The sequence below is a fragment of the Brassica napus genome, chromosome A6 (assembly GCF_020379485.1).
Source record: "Brassica napus cultivar Da-Ae chromosome A6, Da-Ae, whole genome shotgun sequence".
NCBI classification, from domain to species: Eukaryota; Viridiplantae; Streptophyta; class Magnoliopsida; order Brassicales; family Brassicaceae; genus Brassica; species Brassica napus.
The window spans coordinates 15,245,583-15,270,005 of NC_063439.1; the positions used below are offsets into that span (position 1 = coordinate 15,245,583).

Here is a 24,423-nt window from a genome sequence, read left to right on the forward strand (position 1 = left end):
GTTCATCATCAAAAAATTCTCTAAGGAAGGCACTTTTAATCTCTTCCCAACAAGTGAGTGATCCTGCTGCTAAACAGTTTAACCACCTGAGGGCTTCTCCTTCTAAGGACAATGAGAATAGTTTGCAACGGTCATATTCATCTAGTATTAATTCTTCCAATGTTTCAATGTGAAGGTGCTCTGGGAGGGATCCACGGAATGGGTTTTGACGAACCATACGGTAGTAATCTGCATTAAACTTAGATTTTTTGGTATCGTCTCCTGGTATTTTGATAGCGGACCTATTGGAATAGGTCCTACCAGGATCAAGGTAGTCTTGTATGGACAATTTTATATCTTCACCTTTAGTTAAGGTGGAATTTTCCTTAACAGGGATTTCAGTCCCCTGTTCAGTTTGGCTAACTTTATTGCTCGTTTGACCATTTAGTTCAGTTTGGACTACTTTCTCATTAGCGGGCCTGGACAGAGAAAACTTACCTACTTCCGGCTGGGCTGTATCGATCGATGTTTGCAGCTCCTTAGCAGTTCGCGGTAGCACGAATTTACCAACTGCTATTAAAAGTAAGAAGTTGGGACGGTAACTCTATCGTAGCACTAAATTAACGCTAGGATAAAATTTTATTAAGCGGATAAATGAATTCGCGAATTTTGTTTACGATAACACTAATATTTTAGTTTTTTTTTTTGGCTCAACTTCTACTTTTTATTAACCAAAAGGGATTGGACCTACATCATTGTTCACTCTTAACATAGGTACATCCACCTCAAAGATCTGTTTTAACCAACTTGGCACCATAGAATACAACTTAGGAACATAATTCATAAAAGAAAGAGCTTCCTTCGCTATCCTATATGCCGACTTGTTACCATCTCGTGAGTAATACTCGACCCTATAGCTCCGGCATGTCGAGAGGAGATGGGAGATTTCTTGGATGATTGGATTGAGCTTTGGCCAAATAGGTTCCTTTCCCGAAATCATCCTCGCTAAAACCATAGAATCTGTTTCAAAGATGACCTGAGTGTATCCCAGTCTCAACATCGATTGCATTGCCCATTTGAGAGCTGTTGCTTCAGTTTCTATTGGTGATCCCATTCCTCGATACCGTTGAGCTCCAGCCCACAGCAACCGACCAGTAGCATCTCTACTTATCCAACCAATGCCTTGATTCTGGTGTTCCTTGCTCCAAGAACAGTCGGAGTTGCATTTGATCCAGCTTTGCATTGGCGGTTTCCAGTTGAACACCTTTCTGTTGCTTGTAGATTTTTTAACCTCTACACTTTCCTCCTTTCTTCCTTCCATTCCTTCATGTCCTCGATGGCCTTGTTGACAGTATCTGAAGCAGTGTAGTCTTTGTTTTGGAAAACAAAAGCATTACGATTCTTCCAGATACGCCACAAAAGCCATGGAATCAGCTCTGCATTTACATCTTCTTGAGGGTATTGTGCCTGTAAGCTCAGCACACGACAGAGATTTGAATATAGCGAGTCAGACATTATACCATCAGGCGGGGCATGAATGGGAGACATTGCCCAGACCAGGCGTGCGTAGGGGCATTGGAACAGTATGTGATTCGCGGTTTCGCTTTCCATGGAGCAGCGCATGCATCTACCCTCTTTTGAGATATGACGACGTTTCATCGTTGCTGCTGTTGGTAATGCGTCACTTATGCATCTCCATAGGAAGTGATGTACCTTTGGACTCGTTTGTTGTTTCCAAATCTTTTGGTAGAGACCATCAAGACTTGGTTGGTCGACTGTTGTGCCCTTATGCTCTGCCTCAATGATATTCTTGAGAACCCAATAGCCAGACTTCACTGTGTAGTGACCGGTCTTTGTAAACTCTCAACTGTAGATATCGTCACCTTTGTCGCCGTGGAGGTTTATATGAGCAATCTTGAGCTGTGTTTCCAGAGGAAACAGGTTTCTTATCAGGCTCGTGTTCACTTCTTTATTAGAAGAGGACATCAGATCGCTCACTGTCGTCTGTGGTGATAGGAAGTGACGATATTGCTCTGGAATGAGCTTTGTGGAATCAATGGGATACGCTGGTTTACTTCCTAGCCATCTCTCCTGCCATATATTGGTGTTGCGGCCGTTGCCTATTATCACTTTGGCCCCTTGTCTGATCAGCTGCTGAGCCGCATGCATACTTCTCCATGCGTAGGAGGGTCTTGATCCCATGGGAGCGTTTAGGGGGTCAGAGTTGCGGAAATATCTTCTTTTAAAAACTCGAGCAAAAAGGGATTCAGGATGAGTGATCATGCGCCATAATTGCTTCCCAAGGAGAGCTATATTGAAAGCTTCCAAGTCTTTAAAGCCAAGACCGCCTTTCTCCTTTGGTGAACTTAAAGCCTCCCAGCTCTTCCAGTGCATTCCCCTAGATGCTTTGCTATTCCTCCACCAATAGTCCGACATAATCGAAGAGATTTGCTTACATATGGTCTTTGGAATGAGGAAGCATGACATGGTGTATGTTGGTAATGCAAGCGCTACTGCTTTCAGTAGTACCTCTTTCCCGCCTGGAGATCAGGAATTGATTTTGCCAACCACCGACCTTCTCCTCCAGTCTCTGCTTGAGAAAACTCAGTATTCTGACTTTGGAACCTCCAAACGACTCAGGGAGGCCTAGATAGATGCCATCTCCTCCTTCTTGCTCCATTCCGAGCTTCAGCTTGATTATCTCTCGACGCTCCAAGGGGATGTTTTTCCCAAAGTAGATACTGGATTTCTGATAATTTATCTGTTGTCCTGACGCTAGACTGTACTCCTGTAGGATCTCAGTTAGCTTATTTAGCTCTGCGTCAGATTGCTTACAGTAGAAAAGGCTATCGTCTGCGTAGAGGAGGTGTGAGATGGCTGGTGCTCCTCTTGCCACTTTCAAACCCATAATTTCTCCCCGGCTCTCAGCTTTCAGCAACTTTTGGACTAGCATTTCAGTGCAGATCACAAATAGATAAGGAGAGAGAGGATCTCCTTGCCTAATTCCTCTTGTAGGAGTGATATCTCCATACGGGTTGCCATTGATGAGGACCTGATATTTTACTGTGGAGACACACTCCATAATGAGATTGCACCACAGCTCCGAGAAGCCCAGTGTACTCATTGCTCTTGCCAAGAAAGACCATTCAACTCTGTCGAAGGCCTTTGAGAGATCAGTTTTTACTGCAATGTAGTCTCAGGAGCAGCTGTTGTTGGAGTTTAGTGCGTGTAAGAGTTCGTGAGCCACAAAGATGTTGTCTGAGATAAGCCTGTCCTCGACAAAAGCCGCTTGAGTTTCTGTGATTAAATCAGGGAGTACACTCTTAAGACGCTTACTAAGGAGCTTTGAAACTATCTTATAAGCAATGTTACACAGGCTTATAGGCCTAAAATCAACAAGCTTTTTTGCTTCCAGTTTCTTGGGAATGAGACATATGTTTGTCTTGTTGATTCCATCTTCAAGCTTTCCGGTACTGAGGAAGTTGTTGACCATTGTGAAGATGTCTTCGCTCATTGTTTCCCAAAACTGCTGGAAGAAGAAGCCGTTCATGCCGCCGGGGCCTGGGCACTTGTTGGGATTGATGTCAAAAACGGTGGCTTTAACTTCCTCTTTGGTAGCAGGAGCTATCAGACTGATGTTTTGCTCTTCTGTAATGATCGGTGGAATGTCAGTCCAGCTGTCCAAGCCAATCCCTACATCCTCTGAGGAGTACAAAAGCTTGAAATGTCTGTCAGCGATCTTCCCTAAGTTGTCTTCATCAAACCACTCAACGTCATTTTCATCAAACAGGCTGAGGATGCGATTTTAAGCTCTGCAGTTCTTTGTGACAGCGTGGAAGAATTTGGTGTTTCGATCTCCTGATCTTAGCCAATTGAGTCTGCTCTTTTGTCTCCAAAAGTTTTCCTCATTATAGTATTCTTCGTTTAACGCTTCCCTCAGATTGCTTAGCTCCTCTCTGTTCGCAAAACAATTCCTTGTTGCTTCATCAATCTTGGAGTGTAGCTCCTGGATCCTGAGTGCTGAATTTGGTTTTGCTCCTCGTTTCCAGATTGATATATCTCTTCTGCATGTGGCTATCTTCCCTAGCAAGCTACCTTGCCCTGAAGCTTGTCTTTTCCAAGAATGATTTATTGTGTCGAAGAAACCTTCGCGTTTGATCCATCTTTGATCATATTTGAAGTTTGCGCGTTTCTTCCATAAACATTCCACTAAGGTGGTCAGGACCGGACTATGATCTGAACAGACTTTTTGAAGGTAGGTAGCTAAGGCTTGAGGGAACATGTCAGACCATTCCTGATTAGCGACTGTTCGATCGAGCCTGCATTGAACTGTCTCATTATTTCTTGTACCTGCCCATGAGAATTGATAACCTATGTTTTGGATGTTCCATAGCCCGCAGGCTCTCAACATTTGTCTGAAATCTTTCCCTTCTTCCTCTCCTCTTTCAGCACCTCCAAGCTTCTCAGATGGGTCAATCAATTCATTAAAGTCTCCGGTCATTACCCACGGTCCGGTTCTGAGTGTACCTATCCTTGTGATTCTCTCCCAGACATCGCTTCTTCTCCCTTTGATTGGTTCCCCATATACGCATGTGAGGTAGAAGCTTTTGTCCTGCCAGAGAATCTTCAAATCCATTAATCTGTTGTTTGTCTGCAGTATCTCCACTTTACAACTCTCTGTCCACATCACTGCTAGACCTCCACCAATACCAATGGGTTCCACTGTTTGCAGATTGTGGTAACCCAAAACTTCCACTAAACTTTCTAGATAACTTCTCTTGTTTTTGGTCTCGCTGAGGAATAAAATTTCAGGAGGAAACTGACCAAGAATCCCCTGTAAATGTCGAACTGTAGGGGTATTCCCCAACCCCTGACAGTTCCAACTGAGAATTCTCATATTAACTTTGAAGGGTTGGAATTATTCATCAACCCTTCTTCCAAGATTTTGCCACTTCCGAGTACTATCCTACGGACAGAGTGGTTCGGGCAAGATGCTGCCATGAGAGCATAATGAGATTGGTTTTCTGAGAGCTTTCCTCCAGAGTCGCCTCCCGTGACTCCTAGCCTGTGAAACACTGAGGCTTCCTGAGCTTCGATGCGGGAATTTTTTGCTTCTCGATCTCCACAGTTGTTTAGACGCCGTCTTTTAGAGTTTGTTGTTTCCAAACTACTCCTTTTCTTCCCCGAGGAGCTTCTGGAAAGAGACCCAAGACGCTCAAAAACTGAGGGGGGGGGGGGGGGCTTTTGCTTCCCTTGCTTGATCTTCCTTCATGGGAATCCTTCTGCGCTGATAAGTCTTTAGAGCCACTAGTCCTTATTTCCAATTGTGCATTCAGCCCAAATACTTCGGGAGGTCTGTCTTCATTGTTTCCTAGCCTTTCAAAGACAGAGATTGGCTCCTTAGGAGGACTAGAGGAGGGTGATCTAGTACAATAAGAGTTTTTCTTTCCAGAGGAGCTCGATCTTCTGTTGACCGGAACGGAGGATTCTCCTGTGCTCTTTGAGTTTGTTCCTTTCGGTGTTTCTGGAACTTCTTTTTGCTTCCATACTTGAATGGAAGCATTTGCTATGCCCTTCCCTTTCCTATCCGTTTTCCTCCTTTGACCTGAAGTATTGGATGTCCTTCTCGTAGAGACTGCGCGAGACTGGCTAGGACGGGGGGCTGTGCCCTCTTTGGGTTGTGTTCCTCTTTGTGTTCCTCTCCTAGAACCAGAGCCTTCTTCCGCAAACGCCTTTGCTGGGATGTTTCTTCTAAGGGGTTGACCTTGGGGTTGGCCTTGAAGTGGGCATCTTGTTTGATCATGCGTGAGACGTTTGCAAAGAAAACAGATTTTTGATAAGTCTCTTATATTCCAGCTCGGTTGAAATCACTTCCCCAAACTTGAATCTTGCTATCCTCCTGAACTGGAGGGGTTCATCAGAGTTTATCCAAACGAGCGATCGAACATATTCCACTGACTATGAGTTTTTTGCGTGTAACTCTACTGTCTCCACCTTTCCCAGGGGCCCAACCAGACTTTCAACCGCTTGCTTCTTAAGGAGGTGAATAGACAGACCTCTGATTCTTATCCAGAACGGGATCTTGCGGAGGAAATCATTTTCAAAAGACAGAACTTTGAAGGTGAAAACGAGAGATTTGAAGCCACAAAGGCCTAATGAGAAAACCAAATCGGATAGATCTGAGAACTACTATCGACGGGTCGAATGAGATTTGGGGAAAAGGAGAGCTATTGAAGCTTAAAGGGAGCAGCTTGGCTTCTTCTTGCCTTTGCTGAATGATTTCTAGGGTCTGCAGCTTTTAGATTTGAAGAGGTGAAGCAGATCTGGGTATTTTGGTTGAGAACCCTAGCCATCGTTCGAGAGCCATTTTCTTCTTGATGTCTATGATAATTTAATTGTAATTATTTTGATGTAAAACTAATATACACTACTATTTTAGTTTTGTCCGCCAAAACTAAAGAAAAAAAATATATATATATTTTACTACCAAAACACTTCTCAGATTCGCTGAGATGACTTTGTATTGTTTCTCAGAAAAGTAAACCGGAGTCTCCACCTCTCTCTCGCGAATTCATTCTCTTCGTCTCCATCTCTTCTCCGTCGTGCTTGCCAGTCAGTTTCTTCATGGCAGGTGACAAACAGAGATGGCGGAGCAGTGCCAGTGGCAAGGTGGCTCATCTGCAGAGGACGAGAAGAGGCTTCGATGGATGACGAATCAGATCTACTCCATATGCTGGCTCATCTGCCGCTCCGGCAACGCCGCTGCATCTCCGGATTCGTCACTGTGTCTCCGAACTATCCATCTCAGGTGATGGTTTACTTGACATCTGATTCGAACTGCTTCACCCTTTTGTTTCTTGCCTTTGACTCAGTTAATTGATTTCGATTGCAGATGATTCGATTGTAATGTATACGCTTCTTGGGTTAGGTTCTGTCTCTGTGAATTTTGTTTCTAACTCACATTTAGATTATTGAAATTGAGGTTTAAATGAAATTAAGGTTCAGACCTGGAACCCTTGCTTTAATTTCATTTTGAATGGTGCTTGATTTGTGGTTTGACGAGTTATTAGATAAGAAGATGAATGCTTTACTACAAGAGGAAGACTAAACAAGTTGAAGACTTTAGCAATTGTGAGCAAATGATATAGGTTTGTCCGTGCCACAGACGTTTCGAGGAGTTTTGACTCTTATTGTGACGTTCTTTTTGTGAGTGTAGGTCCTGTGGCTGAGGTATGATGATGACGTGTTGTGTGTTAGAGCTTCGGCCTTTCATTTTTTGGTTCATCGTTTTAGGAGACTCGAGGGCAACGAGCTTGAACTCTCTGTGTGAAAGCAATACTGAATATTGAGACAAGTAGCCAAAATTGTAAAGACAGTCAATTTATATTACTTGTTCTTTTATCTCTAGCTTTAAAAGTACACATTTAAAATAATATTGGGTGTTGAATCACACTCGAAACCAGCTCAATTTAAAATAATATTAGGTTTTTAATATATGTCTAGAAATACTATTAATCATACTCCAAAAATATATTTTTAATATTTCTTCATAAAATCCAAAGATAACCCAACAAATAATATGATAAAAAGAATCTAACACTAGGAATAGATCAGAGAAAAAAAAAACAAAAACAATACTTTTTACCTCAACTTCTAAACCCTAAACATGCCCTAAATTCCAACATTCACAACTTACAATAAATTTCAAAATTAACATTTTGTAGAAATTTATGACTAAGACAAAAGTATATAATCTTTCCAGTCATCTCTATGAATACCTAAATTAATTTGGATACATAATGCCCAGACACTAAACTTAATTCAGTTCTCTCTATGAAACCCTAAACCCCAAGTTAAGTTTTATTTCAAACACAAACATAAGCTACAAATATAATTTTAAATATACTGTTAAACCTCAAACTCCAAACACCAGACCTATATTACAGAAAGCTTTACTTTTCAAAATAATATTTCAATTCTGGTTTTAAAAATTTAATATCAAACCCTTAACCCTAAACTACAAACCATTTTTTTTTCTATTGGTTCATTTCACAAAGATGTGGACCACCATTAATTTTAAAGTCAAAGTATATATATATTCTTAGTCCTAAATTTTAAATTAAAAATCAAATTTTTGTTATATTATAGCTTTCAAAATTTTAAATTAAACCATTAAACAAGAAGAAAAAATGTACAAAAACAAAAGAAATATTTAGGTTGCAAACAGCCAATTAGAATCAAGTACGCGGATCACAATCTTGACCACTCTTTAAATTAAATCTAAAGGTCCACAATCGATCTATTCTGATTGGTTCATTTAGAAAAAGGTGGATCAGCGATATTTAGTTCTGGCCGTTGATGAGTGTTGATCTAAAGGCTGAAATTAATCTACTTTAATTAGTTTTTAAAATCTTTTTCTTCCTTCTCTCTTCTGTCTGTCGATACCTATTCTCTTCTCATCTCTTCTTCTAAACTTCTTCGCTTTGATCTCATCATCCCTTTGAATGATAATTCCAACAACCGAGGACACCAGGATTCCCGCCGCTGTTCTCACCGTCAAGTTCTTGATGGGTAACAGATCTAAAGGTTGTTGTTCTTTGCAGTCACTTGGTATGTCATCTCCTTTAGATCCGGTCTGGTTTGTTCGTGTGACATTCCCCACCACCACGAGTAACTCTCTATCTGTCTCTCTTTCTCTCTCTCTACGAATCTGATATTTATGTTCTTGGTAAAGGTGCTGGTCGTGACAGAGCTTGTTGTCATGACCATTGAAGGCCTTTGTTAATAGAGGAGGCGTTTGTGAGCAAAGACAGTGGACAAGTGTGATAAGTCTCCAAATGGGCTTTAAGTGGGCTTCAGGATGAAGTAAATCAAGAAAAGCCCAAGTCTATTATTTACTTGTCATTATATAAGTCTACTTTGTCTTTGTAAGAAACTATCGATTACGATCATCAAATCAAACTGGGTAAATCCCTAATTTCTACCTCTATCTCTTCTCTTCTCCCTTTGCTCTTCGTCATTTCTCCCTCCCTTTCTGTTCTACAGATTCGATCCTCCCAGGATCTTATCATTGGTATCAGAGCTCAAGTTCCTTTGACCTTGAGTTAAAAAAAAATGGTTTTCAGTGAGAAGCTCGAGAAGCTACTACAATCATTTAGACAGATGGATGTGGATTGGAAACTGCGTGAGGAGCTTCGAATGGACAGTCAGAGACTGCATGAGGAGTTCCGTTGAGGAGTATCGGAAGCGGCGGAAGCGGCCGTATGGTGAATCTCATCCTTATAACGCTTTCATCCCTAAAAGGTTTAAAGATCTCAAGCTAAACGGAGGTACCAGGTTCAAAAGAATTCCGATCAAGCAAAACTACCACAGATCTCGGTTTAAGGACCTGAACAGTAAGCCACCAAGAAGAGCTCTTGATTTTAAGGGTTCGTTAGACCTTACGGGGCATGCGACATCTCAGAGGAGATGTGTGAGAATGAAGACTATTGGAATGAAGAAACAATACAACCGAGAGAAGAAAGCAATACTGCTTGCGCAAGCTTGTAAAAGTTTAGGAGTGTTATGTGAATCTTCGGGTTGTAAAGACACTAAAAATGATTTGCAGATCCGCGTGGGAACAAGACAGATCGTCGATACAGGAGTGAAGCGAGATGAGCATCACTTTGGGGATGGGTTTACGTCTTATGCTCCTATGGATATAGAGTGTGAAGTCGATACGTTGATAGGGGATCAAAGTATCTTCGCTGAGGATGTTACAGCGCTAGAACATGATGATCCTGATGCTGCGATGGAGTCTGTGAAGGATGAAACAGTACTGAAGTCTTTGCAGGATGATGCAACACTGGAGACTGAATCGGAGGAACAAAGCAAGTATAAGAGCCGTGGCAATCATTCTCAGGTCCAACAACAGATGAGGCAACGAGAGAAACGAGGGTTTCATAAGGTTCGGTTCAAGGTTAGACTTCGCAGAAGCTGTAAAGTACCAGCTGAGAAGGTGACAAAAGATGGGGAACTTTTCAAGCTGGAGAAATCAGAATTGCTTCACAAAGGAAGAAAGTATACAAGAAAGCTTATGGTCAGATGGTACTATTATAAGGTTAGGAAGCGAGTTAAGCTGCTTGGAGCCGTGGAAACGGGGTTCAAATGTTTCTTGAAAGCTGGGGCTGAATCAGGCTATAAGGCCAAAATCATTGTTTCTCCTGTGGGCGTGATGCTTCCTGTGGGCGTGATGCTTCCTGAGACGGTAGAAGTTCGAAGATCTCGGTTCAGGAGTGGAACTATAAGGTGAGGAAACGCAGGTTATGGTGAAAAGACATAGTCTCTTCCACCAGGGCTGAATCTATGAGTCATATGAAAGGTGCAAGGATGTTCTTAGGTGTAAGAACAGATGGACGAGAACAACGAGCTGTGGGAGAAGAGCGCCTTACATCAAAGGGCAGTGGAGAATTTGAGATTGGTTTATATCCTTGGGGTCATGATGAGATTCAGGAAGATACATGGGAGTTTGAGATAGAAATTACGGACCAGAAGCAATCCATTCATATGGTTAAAAAGTCAATGGAGACGTGGGCTAAGGAATCAAATTTTGGTCAAGCTGAGTGTTTGAGAGTAGTTGACAGTTATTGTGAAGGTGGTGGTGCTGGTAGCCAGTATCCTAACGTCAATGGCAACCGTGTGTGGAATCCTGGAGTTCTATTGGTTGAAGAAGACAAGAGCTATAGCAGTGTTATAGCTGAGAAGTTGTGGATTTCTGAGTTGTACATCGAGGTCAAGCGTGTGGATGTTCGTGGTCTTAAGAGATCACTAGCGAGTCAAAAGGTAAATTCATGTGATGGGGTTAAGATCATGGGGTCAGCTTTTGTCTCCTTCAGCCTTGAGGACAAGACTGTTCTTCTACCGGGGAGAAAGCTCAGGCTCTGTGGTGAGAAAATAATGAAGAAACAATACACTTACAAGAACACGCCATTACTACCTTCGGTATTTACATACGGAACGTTTTTATCACCAAGGCCACCAGAGTTAGAAAAGCGCAAAGGTGAGCAACTGAGAGAAGTACAAGGATGGCTGGAACGTGCATTGCAGGCTGGAGGACAGGAAACACAGAGAAGGGTTTATAAGAAGCGGCTAAGGCCGAGATGGGTTCTTGCTCAGGTAATAGGAAAACTTGACAAGCTGAGTTTGGCAGAAGCATGTAAAGGAACTTATGCATGGTTATCATACACTGATGCGGTGGTTGGAGATGTATGGGATATCACATTACCTATTGAGAAGTGCAGGTTTCCACAGTTGTTTCAAGACGAGACAGGAGTGAATAACAAGAAGAAAACTGAGACTGTGAAAGTGGTTCAAGTGACTGGAAATTCATTGCTTGGCTCTAAGAAGCTCACTTGCGGATCTGAAGAACATATAGAATTTGAGCCAGAAGAGTCTTCTGTTTTGGATAAGCCTACTCCAACGAAATATTCAACTCTTATGTGGCTGCTGCAAAACGTTTTCAAGAGTGATGTGAAAGCAAATTTGGTGATCAAGAGAAACACTCGTGATGGTGAACAGGAGCTACAAGAGAAAATGTCCAGCATGATCACTATTATCAAGTTGGTCTATTCTCAGTCCACCGACATGATGGAGTGCTTTGACGCTTTAAGACCTCCAGAGCAGTTAGTCTGTGTACCATTTATTCTGCTCACTGGAATCAGGAATCAACTCACCAAACGGAAGTTCTTGACACAAAGGCAATGATTACAAAATGGTTTATCTCATTGCCAACTTGAGGACAAGTCGGATCTCTAACGGGGGAGTATTGATAAGTCTCCAAATGGGTTTTAAGTGGGCTTCGGGGATGAAGTAAATCAAGAAAAGCCCAAGTCTATTATTTACTTGTCATTATATAAGTCTACTTTGTCTTTGTAAGAAACTATCAATTACGATCATCAAATCAAACTGGGTAAATCCCTAATTTCTACCTCTATCTCTTCTCCCTTTGCTCTTCGTCATTTCTCCCTCCCTTTCTGTTCTACAGATTCGATCCTTCCAGGATCTTATCACAGTGGTCATTAGCAGAGGTGGCAGCGGCGGTCGTGAGAGGAGGAGGCAGAGAGGACAGAGGAGGCGGAGAAGAGGCACGTGATGGAGGCTGCTTAGGTTTAGTTATTGATTAACTACGTTTAGGTTAATTAGGTTTGGTTTAATGTGTATTAATTATTTTTTTGGTTTAAGTTTCTATGGTTTATTGTTTCTATGGTTTAATGTGTAAACCGATAATAAATTGTAAACCAATATTAAGTATTTAATTCTAGAATTAAAAAATAAAATTTAATTTTTAATTATGAATAAATTTTCAATTTCATTTTATTATCAAATTTTTAATCAATTAAATTTTAATTATTTAATTTAATTTTTTTTTAATTAATTTATCTTAATTATAGCATTATTATATATATGCCAGTGTAAAATATTTTACATCAGTAAAAAATTATAAAAAGAACATCACAGCACAAATTAAATGCTATAAAATGTTAATTTATAGCTCAGATTTAACGCTATAATATCTCTACTTATTATAGCACATGAAAAAACGCTACAATATGGAGGAAGTCTACCATAGCTGCGGCTGTCACGGTGTTCTTCGAAACGCTACGAAACCCTTATAATAGCGTTTTTCGGGTGCTACCAATACCAATATTTCTTGTAGTGTGTGTCTCCGTCGATCGATGGTTGGTCGCGCTCTGTGTTCTCCATTATTTATGTCTGCGTAACAGATTAAGAAAGAAAACTTTAGCAAGTTTTTCGCAACAAGTCTATACTAAATTCTAAATTAAATCTAATGGTAATAAGAAAGAGTCCCCGGCAACGGCGCCAAATTTGATATCACTCGAATTACCCTAAAGAGTGTTACTCTCAGCAAAAGAGGTTCAGGTGTAGTACTTAGAGATCAAATCCATAGAGACCTTAGGATTACTCAACAGACTTAAATAATTAGAAATGAAGATAGACTAAGAGGTTTTAATTGTTTTAAAAGCAGTAAATGATAAATCGAAAACAATAGTGAAACGATAGATTGAGTTGAAGTGGTTTCAAGAATGGGAAAACAACTAGATTCAGGTAAATCTCAGGTATGAAACGCATGCACTTAGTTTAGACTAAAGGGTTTGATGGTTTTTGAACTAAACAATGATTTAACTGGATAGGTTATCTTCACTAGATCTCGGATCTCAACTGTCGTATGTTAATCTCGAGAGAGTGTCGATCGATGTGACTTGATGTACATCGACCAATACACCTTTGTAACAACCGACCGACAGAACGATAGATGCGTCGATCGATGGTTATTCTAGCGAGCTTTGCGAACGGGTTTAACTTGTTCTCTAACCTTCTCAGACCAACTGTCGTTGCGCCTGAGTTAGTTAGATCACGCAAGTGGGTTCAGGTATTGAGGGAAAACGGTTAGTTGGACTCAATTAATCCTAAGATCTAAAATGAAGGTGATCAATCTCAATTTTAGCATTAAGTTCACAAGCAATGAAAGAACAATCAAAACACCTTTTTAATAGTCATATTAGCAGTACATAATTTCAACCATGGTGAGAAACCTAAATCTAACAAATGGTTTACTCAAACATATTCATGAGAGACAAAGTCATGATGGCGTGAAATAAACTCAAATGAAACATAGAACACAAATAGATAGAGTAATAGAAATAAAGGAGTTCAAGATCTTCTCTGTTTTGCAGTCTCAGATCTATCTCTCCAATCCTAAGCTCTTCTAATGGTAGCCAAAATGCTCCTTCTCCAAACTAGGTATTTTTCAAGTGTCTCCCCCAAATGATATAAAAACCCTAGTACATATAGCCTGACAGGCGGCTAGAGGCTTAAGTTGCAAATAATAGATCTTCTAGGAAATGAAATCTTTTAATTCGCGATCACACTCGTGTGACTAGGCATCGATCGATGCACATGTATGTTTGTCGATCGATGGTAAGTGATTCTGATCGACCGATGTTGCTCTTCAAGCGTCGATCGATTTTCCTTGCATAAAAGCATTCTAAAATGTCCCAAAAGTATCATTTCCTTCCATCAGGTGAATAAACCTGTAATTTCTTTGAAAAGACTCTACAACATGATTAATACATCTTAAAACTCTTATATACCATGTATAAAAACGGGTGAAAATCATGGTATATCAGAAAGCGGAGAGGGATCTTGCTCGCATGCAAGGCGAGATGTTGGAGCGCGATGCGCAACTTGCTCGTGACCACGCGAGGACCGTTCGTAAGGCAGAACAGAAGGGTAAGTGGGAGATCGTCGAGTTGATGATGAACCGTGCTTCTCAATTCCAGATCGAGTACGGGAACCTCAAGGTTGCTTTCACCTTAGTGGGCGATTATCGTGAGTGTCGCGGTTCAGTCTGGAGCCATTGGAAGTCGCAGGCGGACGACTATGTTTTCGAGAAGGAGATGGGGTTAATGAAGGGAGGCATGAAGGATCATGCTCAAGCTGAGGCGCTCATTCCTCCGATCGACGGGAGGATTCAGGGATTCTGGGATCCCATCCCGGTTTCTCCCGATACCATAGAGACCACGACCGAGTTTCCCGGTGATTGCGAGGAGGTGGATCATCCCGTGGATGCGTTTGGAGCTTTGTTGTCCGGGAAGTTTTACTTTGAACCTTGAGAGGTGGAGTGATCATCCAGAGGGAGGAGTTTGTTTATCCTGCGTTTGTGGCCGAGTGGGGTCTTTATTTATTTTTTTTGTGCCGAGTGTGGCTTTTATTTCGAGACATTGCATGAGCCTGTTTTGGCTGTTTTACCATTTACCGGGACTGGCCGTTGGTGGCTTTGAATCCCTGCCGCTTATGCGGTTTTTATATATGATGGGCGTTTATTTCGAATTGTTTTGTTTTGAGTAGGTTTGAAGTAAATATGAGTTGTCGTCTAATGTTTAATTCCGTTGAGACGTTCAATCTGTCGGTTCGTTCGTGACTTTTCGTAAAAATTACTTATTCTTACGAATTTCGGGAACGTTGAGATGTGAACGGAGAGACATGATTTAGGATCTCGTATCGTTTAGATATAATGCCTTGAGATGTCTGAGACCAATGCGATGGGTTTAGGGCAAGACTTAGGTTTACTCTCGGTTTAAGGTTTATGCGGAGACTAGCCGTCTATCGATTTTCCTGTTGCGATTTCTACCTGATTCGTACCGATTTAAAGTCCGCGATAAGTTCTCGGCCTATATGACTTGTATGGTATGAATCAAGCATCTTTCCAGAGACAATTTTTAAGCCAACTGGAAGTGCTAGACCAAAATTTCGGATTTTTTTGTAGTGCGCTCTCATCCTTGTGTTGGACGTTCGAAGATCAAAAGAGTGATCAAGTTGCGCTTGTTTAAGACGACTGGCTTGTTCGTCGGGGCCAATCGACGAACGGGGTGTAAGGTTTTTTGGTGGTTGCGGTCGCAAAATTTGTTTGCATCATCTCGAATTTTAACTTGGCGACGTCTCGCAGTTGTTTCGAAGATTATACGTATATCTTGAGTGATGAAAAATGATTATTTTGAAATTTTGGGCCGGATGAGGCCGCTGACAAGAGTCTTATCGTTTGTAGATTTTCTAGGCGTGTCCTGGGATTTTTGCGTTAATTGAAGTGCAAGCGTTTTAATAAAAAAGGGCAACGCATATTGTAGTAAAAAAAGTTTTCGAAATCTCAAAAAATGACGCATCTTTTCCCATGTGGGAGTATACGAGTATACGTACACACTCCCCCCTTTTTTAGAGAGGGGGATAGCTGAACTCGTCTTTCGACGAGCTGCCTACGTACCCCTTTCGAGGATCAAACCATCCCGTAGTTCTATTTTATACCGCGAGCGTTTTTACTCGGCGGTTGTCGCCGTGCTGACCGCCTTGATCGTGATGACCGTGGCCGGGTCAGTGCTCTTTTCCGGATGTTCCAGTTCAGTTGTAGCGTCGGCTTCGGATTCGTGTTGAGTTTCGACATCTCAAGCTTTTGCTTCAGCAGACGATGTTAAATTGTCTTTCCTTGAAGCGTTTTTGGCCGAAGATTGATCTATCTTCGTGCGCTTGCGATTTGCGGTTGCCTAAGTCGTGATTTGCCTTAACTTGTGCTCCGCGAGGAAGCATAGCCGCGACTGTTTCTGACATCCCCAGATAGCTGCGACTCCGTTTGGGGTTGGGAATTTGATACCCAGGTGGTATGTCGATGGAACGGCTTGCATGGTGTTGAACCATGGGGTTCCCATGATCACGTTGTAGATGGCAGGATGATCGACCACCGCGAACTCGACGATTTTCGTGATCTCCTTGGCCATGACTGGCAGCTGGATTGATCCGAGAGTCATCGACACTTCGCCCGAAAAACCTGTGAGTGGTTTCGGCATTGGAGTTACTTCTCCGAGTTCGATGCTCATCTGATTGAGAGTGTCACGGAAGTTAACGTTGACTGTGCTTCCCATGTCAATGAGTACTCTTCCGACTTCCAGATCTCGTATGACGAGATCTACGATGAGTGGATCGCAGTAAGGTTGATCGATTCCGCCGGCTTCCTCCTTCGTAAAGGTGATTGAGCAATTTTGACCGTCTCGGGGAGGAGACCATGTAGTCCAGTTTGTACTCGACTCTGCCTTCCGCTGGTAATCCTTGATGGCCGAAACTGTATCGTTGCAGTATTGCGATCTTCCCATGATCATGTTGACTCTGCGATTTCCTTTGTCGTCCGGCCTTCTTCCGCGTGTATCCCCGGATTGGTTCCTTTGAGGGGATTTCTCCGCGGGCGGATTTCTATCCGTCTTCGGGGGGCGATCAGTCTCGAGGATGAGATCTTTCATGCTGGTCACTTCTGAGAGCTCTCCAGCTAGTAGTTTCGCGGCCAGCCTTGCCCCCAAGACTTTGCAGTTAGTCTTGGAGTGTCCTCGGGACTGGTGGAACTCACAGAAGGTGTTTTCGTCATATCCTCGATTGCGAGTCCACGTATTACCCGTGGTTCGGCCTTGGTTTGAACTGATCGCGTAATTGTGCTCTCCTTGGAGATCTTCCCCCTCGTGATGGACGTACTTGTCGTTACGAGAGTTCTTCCTCTTCGTTTTCGGGTCCACGTTTTTCGAGGATGGTCTCGTCGACTTATGTTTTTGCGATAAGACTTTTGTTTCCTCTTCGATTATGATGTAGTCCATCGCCTTGTGGAGGGCGTCCTGGATCGTCCGCGGTTTGTCGAGGGTGATCCATTTTCTGAATTTCGACTTATACCAGAGCGTCTTTCTGAGCGCGTCAATGGCCACCTTGTCGCTTATCCCGTTGAACCTGGACATTACCAGCTTAAATCGGCTGATGAACTCGCGGAGGGGTTTGTCCTCCCTCTGGGATAGGCTCCAGAGATCGACATAGGAAGTTTCTCTACCTATGAACATAGAGTATTGTTTGAGAAATTCCAATGCGAGCTATCGGAAACTCCCGATAGAGTTTCGCTTAAGACGTACGAACAATTCGAGGGCTGCTCCTTCCAGATTCTCAACGAATACGCGGTAATAGCCGGCGTCTTTTTCACCGTCCTTCAGTCTTGCTCTTCCCATCGTGATGTGGAAAGCCTGAAGGTGCGCCTTCGGATCGGTTGTACCATCATACTTTGGCACTTTTATTTTCCCCGGGTCAGATACCCTCATATCAGATATGCGAGTGGTGAAGAGGGTCTTTTGAGCCTCTTCCAGCAGCCTGTCGATCTCGGGGGCAGCGCTAGTAGCATGATGAATCTGGAATTTCACAGCTCTTACTTCTGCCGCAGTTTTGGGGATGTAGTCGCGAAGATCACGGATATCCGACGTCTCGTCAGCAGATTTTCGAGCCTGTCGGCGGTTACTGCGAGTGAGCTCGGTTTGCTTCTCAGCCAGCTCTTCTTGCTCGTTCCAATAGAGGATTTCCTCCTCCTCCATCATTGGTTTGTCGAACGGAGAGCTTTCCCGAGCGGATCGGCTTCTGGTCCTTCTTGGATGTCTGTCGACATCCTCGTTGGTATCGTTGGAGAGGTCGCTGGGATCCAGGTCGACGTTCTTGACTTCATTATCCTCTGAACCCTTTGCGGGAGGCAGAGGACTCTCAGGTTTCCCCTTTTCGACGGGAGATTTTTCGCTAGAGTTTTGACCCTAAGGTCGTTCCCGCGCGGTTCCAGGCCTATCGAGTGGGGTTGCGAAGTCAAGTCTTTTCCCGCGGATTTAGTGGTTCCGCGGGGGCGGATTGCTCGTGTCCTTGCCGTTAATGTTTCAACCTGTTTGGTCAAGGTGCTCACGAGCTTATCCTGTTCTTCCGACCTTTTTTCGTTGGTGGCGAACATCTTTTTAAACTCCTCGAACGCCGCGGCGTTGGCCGGTGCGTTTGCCGCGGATACGTCCGCTGCTGGAGTGTTGAGATCAGTGATGCTGCCTCCGTTAATAGGAGTTTGCATGTTGTCCGCGTCGTCAGTTGACAAGTCTGGTTGAGCGTGATGTGGTTGCGAGTTAGATTGATCCGTACCCCCCTCCTGGCGCTAAACTGTGGGATCCGAAATTCCCACTGTCGATTTCCGTCTAAATTAGGAAAGTAGGAGAACCCTAGTTTCTCAGAGGTCCCAGATATCTGCTAATATGATATACCTTGGATTTGACCCGTTTTCATCCATGGTATATAGGTGTTTTACTATATATATATATATATATATATATATATATATATATATATATATATATATATATATATATGTTTTCTACTCTTCTAGGTATGTTTTCAGGTTCAGGTACATTTTGGAGTAAAGCTATGACTTTGGAGCATTTTGGAGCTAAAAGGACATTTCACCCGAGCTGACCACGTAGAGGTCGACGAGAGGAAGAACATTCGATCGATGCGCATCAGTGCTATCGATCGATACCAGGAGATGCCTCGACAGATGAAGATTAATATCGATCGATGTACACAAGTACCATCGATCGATGTCGAGACACCAGACACGCGACATTTTGGATTCAGCAGACTTAAAACCCAAGGCCAAGCCAAATTAACAAAATGCTCTGACGAGTTTTTAACCTAGTAGATTATATACTGCCTAAGTGTTTTGACGGCAAAAGAGCTTTTTAGACCTAGTTTTGTTACAAGTTTCATTTTGAGAGAGAGAGAGACAAGAGAGTTTTGGAGAGAAGATCACTTGTGATTGGAACTCCTTGTTTTTATTTCTTTTCATCTATACTATGAGTTTCTATTTCTTTATTGTTATGAATTGCTTTAATATGTCTGAGTAGTTCAATTATTAGATCCAGGGTTCAGATAGGTTTGTGGGATTAGCCCCAAACTATAGATCTGCCTTGTTGTGATATTTATGATAGATTTGTATTCATTGCTTGTTTTAGCCTTGCTAACTAGAACTTGATCATAGGATTGCATACTCAAGCACCCTTGTTATCCCATCCTAACATCTATCTATCATATTAGGACTGCTAGAGAGGGTTAACCGCCAATTTAGTATCTTAATAAGACATATCATACTCGCGCATAGGCCTGGCTAGAACCCGTCGATCGATGTCCTCAACTGGCTATTGATCGACGTTGGCAAAGGTGTATCGGTCGACGTCTTAATAGACCATCGATCAACACTCTCTCGTTGTCGACATACTAACCGATGAGACACGAGATCTAGTCTGTTAACCAGTGAAACATGCGACAACTGATCACTGAGTTAAGCGATTGAGCTCTAATATATCATGCATGCAACAGTTAGGCATCTATAGGTATTATAATCTCCAACACCTGAATAGTGGCTCTGGATCTAATATCATTTCCAACCAAGTTACATTTATTATTTACTCGCTTGTTACTATTTCTATTTCATTTAAACATTTGCAACCTTTTGAATTAATAAACAGTAGATTTAATTGTTCCCTAGCTCCTTGTGGATTCGATCCCTAAGTACTACATCTGAACCTCTTTGGATTCGACACTCTTTAGACCTCTACGGGGAGCTTTGATCGCCATTAGATTTAGTTTTATTGATTCTTATTCTTTTCTCTACCCCCTTTCTAATAATCTTTTTTCTTGTCTTTTCAGGTGCATGCCCAGCGGTACCAGAAGCAACAAGGAGAAAGACTTGCTGTTCTCACACGATCCTGCTCATTTGGAACGCACCATCCGTAGAGGTCAACGTTCCACATCGCTCGACGCAACAACTTCGTCGTCGATTGATACTCACAACCAACTGTCGACCGACACCAGACCATCATCGTCGATCGATCCCAATCGTTCGACAACGATCGATACTACGCCGCGTACGTCGATCGATACCGTGTCGTCAAAAATGGTAAACATTATTATTCTAACACAGGACGAGAACGGAAACCTGTATGACCAGGCCGGTCATATGCGTAATACAACAGGTCAGAAAATAGATGCTCAGAGGACTGTAATCCCTGATGCTGATGATACAGGAGCTGCTCAACCTGTAGATGAGGACGCTCGATCGAAACCACTGGCCGACTACAATCGCCCAGATGAGTACTATTCCAACAGATCGGCTATTCGAATTCCGGAGATCCAGAAGCAGAATTTCGAGCTGAAGCCTCAATACTACACTCTCGTGTCGCAGATACCCTACTCTGGGTTACCGCACGAGCATCCTATGGACCATCTGGAACGGTTCAAGGATCTAATTGCTGCTATTCGGATGGAAAGAGTCCCCGAAGATTACCTGCTGTGCAAGCTCTTCAGATACACGTTGAATGGAGAAGCAATGCACTGGCTTAGGCTGCAACCCACAGGATCTTTAACATCCTGGACCGACATCAAGAATTCTTTCTTACGAAACTTCTTCGATGAGGCGCGCGATGAAGAACTTCGGAACAAAATTTCCACATTCTTGCAGAAGGCTGGAGAGTCCTTCAAAGATGCGTGGATTAGATTTAGGTTCTTCCAGCGAGACTGTCCACACCACAGATTTAACGAAGTGCAGCTGCTAAGCACTTTCTTCTGATGTCTCACCTTACAATATCAAATGGCTCTTGATACGGCTAGTGAAGGAAACTTTGCTAACAGCAGCAGCACCAAAAACACTGACTCTGAACGGAAGAAGTCTGTAGCCTCTATCGGGAAGGAACAGATGGACGAAGTAAGAGCTAAGTTAGATGTGGTGCACGAGCTTCTTAGGAAGAAAGTATGTTCAGCTGAAGAAGAAGTAGCAGATACGGAAGGAGAAGAAAATGTGAACTACATCGGAGGTACCGGATTCCAGAAATTTGGAAACCAGGGCGGAAACAGAAACTTCTTTGGAAATGGTCAAAGAAGTAACCAAAGTTCACAATTTCAAAAACCCTTCAACAACAGCAAAAGCTACTGAACTCTTACTACCAAAATCCACCACCCAGACTCAGGAAAGCAAGATCGAAGAAATGCTTGATCGAGTACTGTTGGGACAACAACAAATCACCGTGGATTTCAACGGTAAAATAGACTCCGCCTATAACAATCTGAACACCAAAATCGAGACCTTAGGGACTCAGGTGAGAAAACTTGAAACCCAAGTAATTCAGACGGGCGAGACTATAAAGAGGCAAGAAGCTTTCGCTAGAGAGGCAGGAGCCAACAAAGGGAAACACCACGTAAATGCCATCATAGATGATGATTTTTAGCAAGTGATGAGAAATGAAATGCTTGAGGAAGGAGACTTCAAAATCGAAAGCTCCGTGAATCTCGGCGGTTCTCAATGGTGTCGACCGATGTCGATGAACTCGCATCGATCGACAGACCATGATGAAGATCGATGGACGGATTACTCCAGTCATCGATCGACGTCGTCCGCTAAATCGACTGAATGCAATGCGGTTCGAATTCTAACTCATGAAGAATTCGCAGCTAAGCATCCTCACCCACCCTCCCCTTTCTATGATAAAATCGATCGATCGGTTGAGCCAACCATTGATCGACAGAGTGAGTCCGACGTCGATCGTCACAACACACCTCCCATCGATCGACAGGCACCTCTGACATACCGAGTGCGGTTACCCTCAATCGATAATGATTACAGCAACGCACTCAGACCACCACCTACACCATTAGCTAGCCCACCCGAACCAAAACCCAACCCTTTAAATAGTTCACCAGAATCAGTTCAAGAAGAACAAGAAGCTGAAGGGAGAAGGTTAAGGAAAAGAAAGGAGAAGATTCCTAAAAACCTTAAGAGGGAAGCTAACGATAAGGAGATGGATGGTTTCACTAAAAGAGTCCTCAGAATCCCAATCGAAAAACGTTTGATGAAGCTTACTTCACACACCGGTTGTGGATGTTCTTCAGAGAAACAAAGGTAACTGAGGAGGACATTAGGAGAATGTTTCATCAAGTCAGAGAGAAGATGAAACACAGGATCAAATTGACGAAGAAGAGTGATCCTGGGAAGTTTGCAATACCATGCGTAGTCAAGGGTGTTGAATTTCCCCATTCAATGTGTGACACAGAAGGAGCAGTTAGTATCCTCCCTAGGATCATGGCAGACCAGCTTGGTTTGACCATCGAACCTTCAACGGAATCCTTCACCTTCGTGGATCTTTCAGAGAAACGATCAGGAGGAAACATAAGAGATCTGGAGGTACATATTGGTAATGCCCTTGTCCCTGTAGATTTTCATGTCCTAGACATCGAGCTTAACTGGAACTCTTCACTTTTGCTTGGAAGATCTTTCCTAGCTACAGTAGGAGCTGTATGTGACATGAACAAAAATAAATTGTGTCTAACGCTCATAGACCCAAACATCCATTACGACCCCGTCCGACCTAAGAGAAAGGTCATTAATTATGTGGATTACGGGAAAGAACTTGGCTTCATTGGCGCATGCCATTGTGGAGCAGAGTATGAATCAGAGTACGAAACAGAGTACTCGGAATCGATCGACACCCCAACCTTTCCATCGATCGATTCCAATAAGTCAACGGTTACCGATGACCGCAACAACACGTCACTCGACGTAATGCACCCAGTTGACCATTTCGCTCCACCTAATCATTGTTACCAACACTTTGCCTTCCAACCTCCAAGCAAGAGAGGACATGATGATTATTCCATAGGCAGTTGGGCAGACAGTGGTTTCCATGAAAGGTTTGTAGTTGACACTGTAATTACTTCACCTAATGAGGAACATACAGAAGAATACGATGAGGATTATTGGAAGGAACGTGCAATAGAAATGTCTTTGCAGGATGAAAGACTTGAAACACATAAGTTCACAAACACGTTTCCAACATCGTTCGACGTTGTGCACTCCACATCGGTCGATACCCACCCTAGCCCAGCAAAACAACCGCTCACATTGATCGAAACTCACACAGGAACATCGATCGATATTCGCACCGCAGCGAAAATTCAGGAGCAGGAGAATATTCCCTCTCCAACTAGGTTTATGAACCTTCACCTGCAATATATGATCCCCTAGGACCTGTTGATCCGGTTAAAAGGGATAATCTTTTGCAACACCTAAAGCCACACGAGTAAGGACTTTTGCACCATTTTGTTGATTTTAGCTAATAAAAAGATTTTGCAAAGACTGAGTTGTGTTAAATTATCAGGGAAATTCCACATGGAGAAGCTCACGAGGATATTGAGTTCTACAGAATCCTCATCACTCCAAGACCTTGGCCCATCAAAGAATATGGATGGCTGGTTCAAAATGTAAGTATGCAGCTGAGTTATATTTACTTTACGGCTAAGTTATAAGTATGGTACAGCTGAGTTATATATTATTTGTGCAGCATATTGCTTCGTATATTAGAGTCCTCATTCAAAGGTCCAAACAAGATCCCAGCCCATTCTGGTCCAAGCGTGTTGCCTTTATAGACTCTTGGTTCCTTGAATCATGGGTTCACGATTATAAGCAGTTCGAAGTCAAACCGGAAATGGTCAAATTCAAAGGAAGTGGTTACGAGGGGTTAGCAAACAGTTTGATCCCCACAGACTTTCAGACAAAGTTGCGGTGGTTTACAGAAGTAGATCACTTGTACGGAGTGATTAATACTGGCGGCAATCATTGGGTGGCTTTTCACGCGGATCTGCATAAAGAGAAGGTTGATTGCTATGATTCAATCGTTGGAGAGCAAACACTCGAAAGTGATCTGAGAATGCTAAATTTCTTTGGGCCGCTTACTCGTATGCTCCCTGCGATTCTGAATGCCCTTATTCCTGATGATATCCGAGTCCCTACCAAGAAAGAGTTTGTATTCAGACGAAGAACAAAACGTATTGTTCCACAAAACAACTTGAGAGGCGACTGTGGAGTGTATTCATTGAAGTTCGTCGAGTGTCTAGCGCTTGGTGTAGCTTTTGATGGGATATCGGATGAAAATATTCAAGGTCTGAGAATGAAGATGGCAGCAGATATCTTCAATGAAGGAAGTTGTAGTAGTTTGGTAGGGTCGTTTGGCGATGAATGAAGATGAG

At 42.8% G+C, this 24,423-nt stretch overlaps 1 protein-coding gene, 1 long non-coding RNA gene and 1 other non-coding gene across 5 annotated transcripts; 1 reads left to right on the plus strand and 2 right to left on the minus strand.

The window, feature by feature from the left end:
• Nucleotides 1–706: 706 nt before the first annotated feature.
• LOC106429034 lies at nt 707–1,222 on the minus strand. The gene has a single exon (XM_013869779.1). It carries the CDS (start codon nt 1,220–1,222, stop codon nt 707–709), a length of 516 nt encoding a protein of 171 aa, XP_013725233.1.
• A 4,415-nt stretch (nt 1,223–5,637) lies between these two features.
• Nucleotides 5,638–7,386, plus strand: LOC106429055. 3 transcript variants are annotated; one of them, XR_007314356.1, is made up of 3 exons: nt 5,643–6,291; nt 6,514–7,127; nt 7,196–7,386. It is a non-coding gene; the product is annotated as an uncharacterized LOC106429055 (long non-coding RNA). The 3 variants fall into 3 exon arrangements; XR_002659499.2 differs by having other exon boundaries at nt 5,638–7,127; XR_002659500.2 differs by having other exon boundaries at nt 5,638–7,110.
• A 13,447-nt stretch (nt 7,387–20,833) lies between these two features.
• LOC125575977 lies at nt 20,834–20,940 on the minus strand. The gene has a single exon (XR_007314517.1). It is a non-coding gene; the product is annotated as a small nucleolar RNA R71 (small nucleolar RNA).
• Nucleotides 20,941–24,423: the final 3,483 nt, after the last annotated feature.